Genomic DNA, 4,645 nt, shown 5'->3' on the forward strand with positions numbered 1-4,645 from the left:
GGCTCAAAACTGGACAAAGGACATGAGAATGACCTCTCCCCTGTCCTGACCCTCCCCTGGCAGGGTCCCCTGAATTTTCCCAACCCTTTCCCTAAGGTACGTAAGGGCTAACCTGGGTGTAGGTCCCTAGATTCGTCATGAGATAAGATTCAGATCTACTGCCTGGGCACTCTGGACTTTGCTGGACTTCGTTTGGGCCTGACTTCATCTCCCTTCCAGTCTACTGCATCATCTGTGCCTGTGCATCATACAGGAACCTTCCAGGGCTTGTGAAGCATCAAAGGCACTCCCTGGGAGCGAAGGAGTCACTCCCCTCCATTTGCAGGCACCTTAACTAAGTCAACCGATCTGCAGATCCTGAGCTCCTCTTGACTGCGTGGGCTCTGCAACACAGGTGGTCGTTTTCCATAGCTCCTAAGGGCAGCCCTGCCCTCTCAACAAGTTTGAGGCAAGTATCTCTCGTGGGGGGTTGCAATAACCCAGCCCCTGTGTACCGCACCCAACTTGCAGTTGCAAAAGCTTGTTGGCTTTCTTCCAAGAAGATCTTTGGTCTCCAAGTAGCCCCAAGCTTAAGCAACTCCAGTGACCAGAATCTTCATCCATACCGCATTGTGTGAATCGTGGCCTGCTTGAGGTCATCTCGCGACTCCCTAACCTCCGGCCTGTGGGTCCACCTGTGGGTCACACTTGTTTCTTTTGGGCTCCCTTGATTGCACGAGGCCTGCCCTGACTCCCCTGCTTTTGTAGTCCCCTGGACCTTGCTGGTACCAACGTTGCTCCTTCTTTGATTCCTGCGTTGGTTGGATTTGCTAAGGCTTGTTGGCCCTCCCACTGTACACAGACCCCTCAGCACTCGACATACTTCGTGGGACAGCTTGTGCATGGCTCCTGGTCCTCCTCAGCGTCGCCTGGTCCTCACAACTTCAAGTCAAGGTGCTTATCATCCATCCTGCAACACCCAACATTGGAAGGCATTTGTCTTTCAAATCTCCTGTTCACTCCTGGGTGACATAGACTCTGTCCCCTCTGCTTGTAGGTACCTCTCATCAAGAATCCATCCTCGTATTCCACCGGACACTTTTTCCAAAGCTACACTTTCTTGAAGTCCTCCATTGGGTTTGATGGCAATTTCCAACACCACTTCACACTTATGGAGTCGGTAACGTGGACACTAGAGTATCCACAGGTGGGGTGGCTCTCCAACCTTCTGTCTTCCATGGGGTATCTTCGGGGTCCACTGGGAAGGTTCCTTAATCTTTATAAATTCAATGGCGACTTGCATATAGAGTTGTACAAAGCATGCAGTCGTGTTTCCACAGTGCACATGCTCTCCGTGGGGTCCCTATCTACTCACCACTTTCTTAGTATATGGTTTGATCCCCCCCTGGGGTTCAGTGTGTATTTCGTGCTATTTACGTGTTTCTTTGCTGACGTATTGTGTGCATTGTGTTTATCTCCGTGTTGTAGATATTGGAACATACTAGAGAGTATTATATATAAAATACATATTTGTATAAATACTTGGTGTGGATCTCTTAAATCACCATAAGAGTTGCGTGGACTGGTGCAAAGAGCCCACTTACATTAGTAGACATTATATACCAGGCCAGCTTCTCACATCTTCTAATTAGTTTGGTTACACTGAGGTTCAAGCTTCATGCAGCGGAGGCTCCTCCAGTATGGAGGAGGAGCGTCGCCTCACTGCCCGTAGAGGCAAACAAAAAATAGAATGCAGATAACTGTATTTTTTGTCCTGTAGCCCAGTCGTGGGGGCCACAGCTCTGCAGCAGGGGAAGGAGAAGTGGTGAGCACTGCTATCAGTGCGAATGACGGGTTGGCTGGCTGTCTTAGGACAAATGGCCAAACATTCATGCCCACTGACACCTCTCCAACCCAGCTGTGTTGCTGAGTGGAGAGGTCAGAAGGCACAGGCTTCCAGTTCCCGTTAGATTGCAAAACAAGGCCGCTCTGCCCAATCCCAACAATGCTCTCATGCGAGAGAAGTGTTTGTATTGGCCATAGGGGAGGCTGGGAGCTTTAGCCTGGGCACAAAAGAGCAGAAGACAGGCATGTACGTTTTTTTATTGTTCTGTTTGTTACAGTCCCCTCCCGTGCTGCCTACCACATTTCCCTGACACCGGCCACTACTGGCTTCATGCTTTTTTACATGACTTTCAGCCATCTTGAACAGCAGACGTGCTGCTATTCAACATGACTGAAAGACATTGACAACGCCAATTGCGCTCGGATTTCTAAGACCTATTGGCTTTGTCAATGATTGTTTTTGTTGATGGCATGAGTTCTCGTTAAGGCAGAACAAACTGCCTCTTAGCCATACTTAAAGTAGACATAGCTTAATCATTGCTGATGTAACAAAAAGCAGGCATTAATATTGTGATCATAGTATATATTGCTACCAATTTCTCCTCTGCAGGGTTATGTGTTTGCAGATTGTCTCAAGTATTTAATAACATTAGAACATGCCCTTTAAGTCAGCAGCACCAAGGGCCTGCTGATACCTAAATTTACACCTTATTGCAAAAGTTACCTCTCTCTCTCTCCCCACAGACAGCACCACAAGAACACACTCAATGGAAAAAGGAAACCAGTCCTTCGTAACAGAGTTTATTCTTGCAGGACTGTCTCAAGATCCCAAGACTCAGGTCATCCTCTTTGTGATATTTTTGCTCATCTACGTGTGTGCACTGATGGGGAATCTTATTATTATCACAGTCATTCAAGTGGATTCTCATCTTCACACACCTATGTACTTTTTGCTAAGCAACTTGTCCTTTTTAGACATCACTTATACAACTGTAATTGCCCCAAAAATCCTGTCCCTCTTCTTATCCACTGCAAAGACGATTTCATTTGCTGGCTGTATGACTCAAGTGTACTTCTACCTGCTCTTGGGAGAGACAGAGTGTCTCCTGCTGGCAGCCATGGCATATGACCGCTACGTGGCCATTTGCAACCCTCTGCGCTACACATTAATTATGAACAAAGTGGCCTGCCTTAAGTTGGCAGGTGTGATGTGGATGTGTGGCTTTGTTATGTCACTGATAGACATTTTAATCCTTATCCAATCGCCATTTTGCGGACCTAACCTGATAGACCACTTCTTCTGTGAAGCTCCATTCTTGCTGAAGTTGGCTTGTGCAGATATCTCAATAAATGAAGTTGTGGAAGTTATAGGTGCCACGTTATTTCTTATTTTTCCTCTCGCGCTAATTGTCATTTCCTATGTCTGCATCATTACCACCATCTTGAGGATGCATTCAGTGGAAGGCCGCCGCCGCACTTTCTCTACCTGTGGTTCACACTTGGCAGTCGTCATTATCTTCTATGGAACTGCAATGGTGTTATATACCAAGCCAGTTTCAGAGAACTCTACTAGCGACAAGATATTAGCTGTGTTTTATACCATTATTACTCCCATGCTCAATCCACTCATATACAGCCTTAGAAACAAAGATGTGAAAAGGGCAATGAGAAAGACAGTAGGAACTACATTGTTGCAATCAAAACTAACAGCCGAGGGGAGGCTCTGTTGCTAAAGTGCTTTACTTTAAACTATTGCAAGATTTTAGTACAGAGTCAAGAAGAAGCACACTACTGGACTCGCCTAACTTCAGCAATCCTATTTTCTTTAGTATCTTTTTCCCAGCATGAACATCACTCAAGAGGAGGCAAAAATGTCATTCTTAGGAATGACATCCACAATTAAGATAAAAATCGAGATCCAGCCATTTCCTTCTCACTGAACAAATGACGTTCTGTGGTGTTTCAAGAAATGTACACAATTTGAGGATAGTGCTACAAACATGGCCACTGACCTGTGGCTACCATGGCATCAACGGGTGAGTGGTGAGGATTTTGTCTGAAGTTCGTGGGTTTGATAAAGCAATATGTACCAGCTTGCTATAGCCTCCGAATGCTTAAGAATAAAGATACATATAGGAGGGCAAATAGTCAATAGGCCTGGATATAGGTGATGCAGACATTCAGTCAGCAGAAGCGTAAAGATTAAAGGTGGGATTCCTCATCCCTAGATGTTCCAATTGTGACACAGGGCTTTGAGAAAATCAAGCGAAGTGAAAGTCCTTAGAAAGTTAAAGGTATTACTGGTTGTTAGACTTGGCAATTTTGGTGTGTTTCCCCCGAGTTTTTGCTTTCTGCCCTCCGGTGTTGACTCTGTTTTGCTCGTGTAACGTTTCTGCGCGCTTTTCGCACTGCTGATCAGTGGCAAAGTGCTGGTGCTCCTGTGGTAAATTGTGTTATGATTGGATGTTGGACTTACTTGTCAGTCCCTAGTAAAGGACACTGCAGGTGCCGGGGCTTGTGAGTCAACCGTTACTCGTGGGCCTGCAGCACGGATTGTGCCACCCACGTGCGTAGCCCGAAAAAGGTATAAGTGAATGGAGTTTGGTATGCCTGAACTCAGCGTCTTATAATGCATCCTTTAGCAAGGATGCCCTTTTCCTTCTGAGTTCATAAAGGCCACTTTTAGAAAGTGGGTATTATTTAACCCTGGGCGCGACACTACGCTTCGCCCACGTAGTGTACGTAGCGCTGCCTGCTTCGCAGTTTTCGAAGTAGGCGAAGCAGGCAGCGCCTACGTACACTACGTGGGCGAAGCGTAGCT

The 4,645-nt window shown here is 46.5% G+C and overlaps 1 protein-coding gene across 1 annotated transcript; it reads left to right on the plus strand.

Annotated features, from left to right (window-relative positions):
* The first annotated feature begins 2,591 nt into the window (after nucleotides 1-2,591).
* LOC146825657 (olfactory receptor 13C9-like) lies at nucleotides 2,592-3,557 on the plus strand. Its single transcript, XM_085606415.1, has one exon. The coding sequence runs from the start codon at nucleotides 2,592-2,594 to the stop codon at nucleotides 3,555-3,557; it is 966 nt and encodes a 321-aa protein (XP_085462541.1).
* Nucleotides 3,558-4,645: the final 1,088 nt, after the last annotated feature.

The sequence above is a fragment of the Triturus cristatus genome, chromosome 5_2 (assembly GCF_964204655.1).
Source record: "Triturus cristatus chromosome 5_2, aTriCri1.1, whole genome shotgun sequence".
NCBI classification, from domain to species: Eukaryota; Metazoa; Chordata; class Amphibia; order Caudata; family Salamandridae; genus Triturus; species Triturus cristatus.

What these genes read in the sequence shown, in the direction of transcription:
- LOC146825657 (XM_085606415.1), top strand. Translation starts at nt 2,592, where the DNA reads ATGGAAAAAGGAAACCAGTCCTTCGTAACAGAGTTTATTCTTGCAGGA.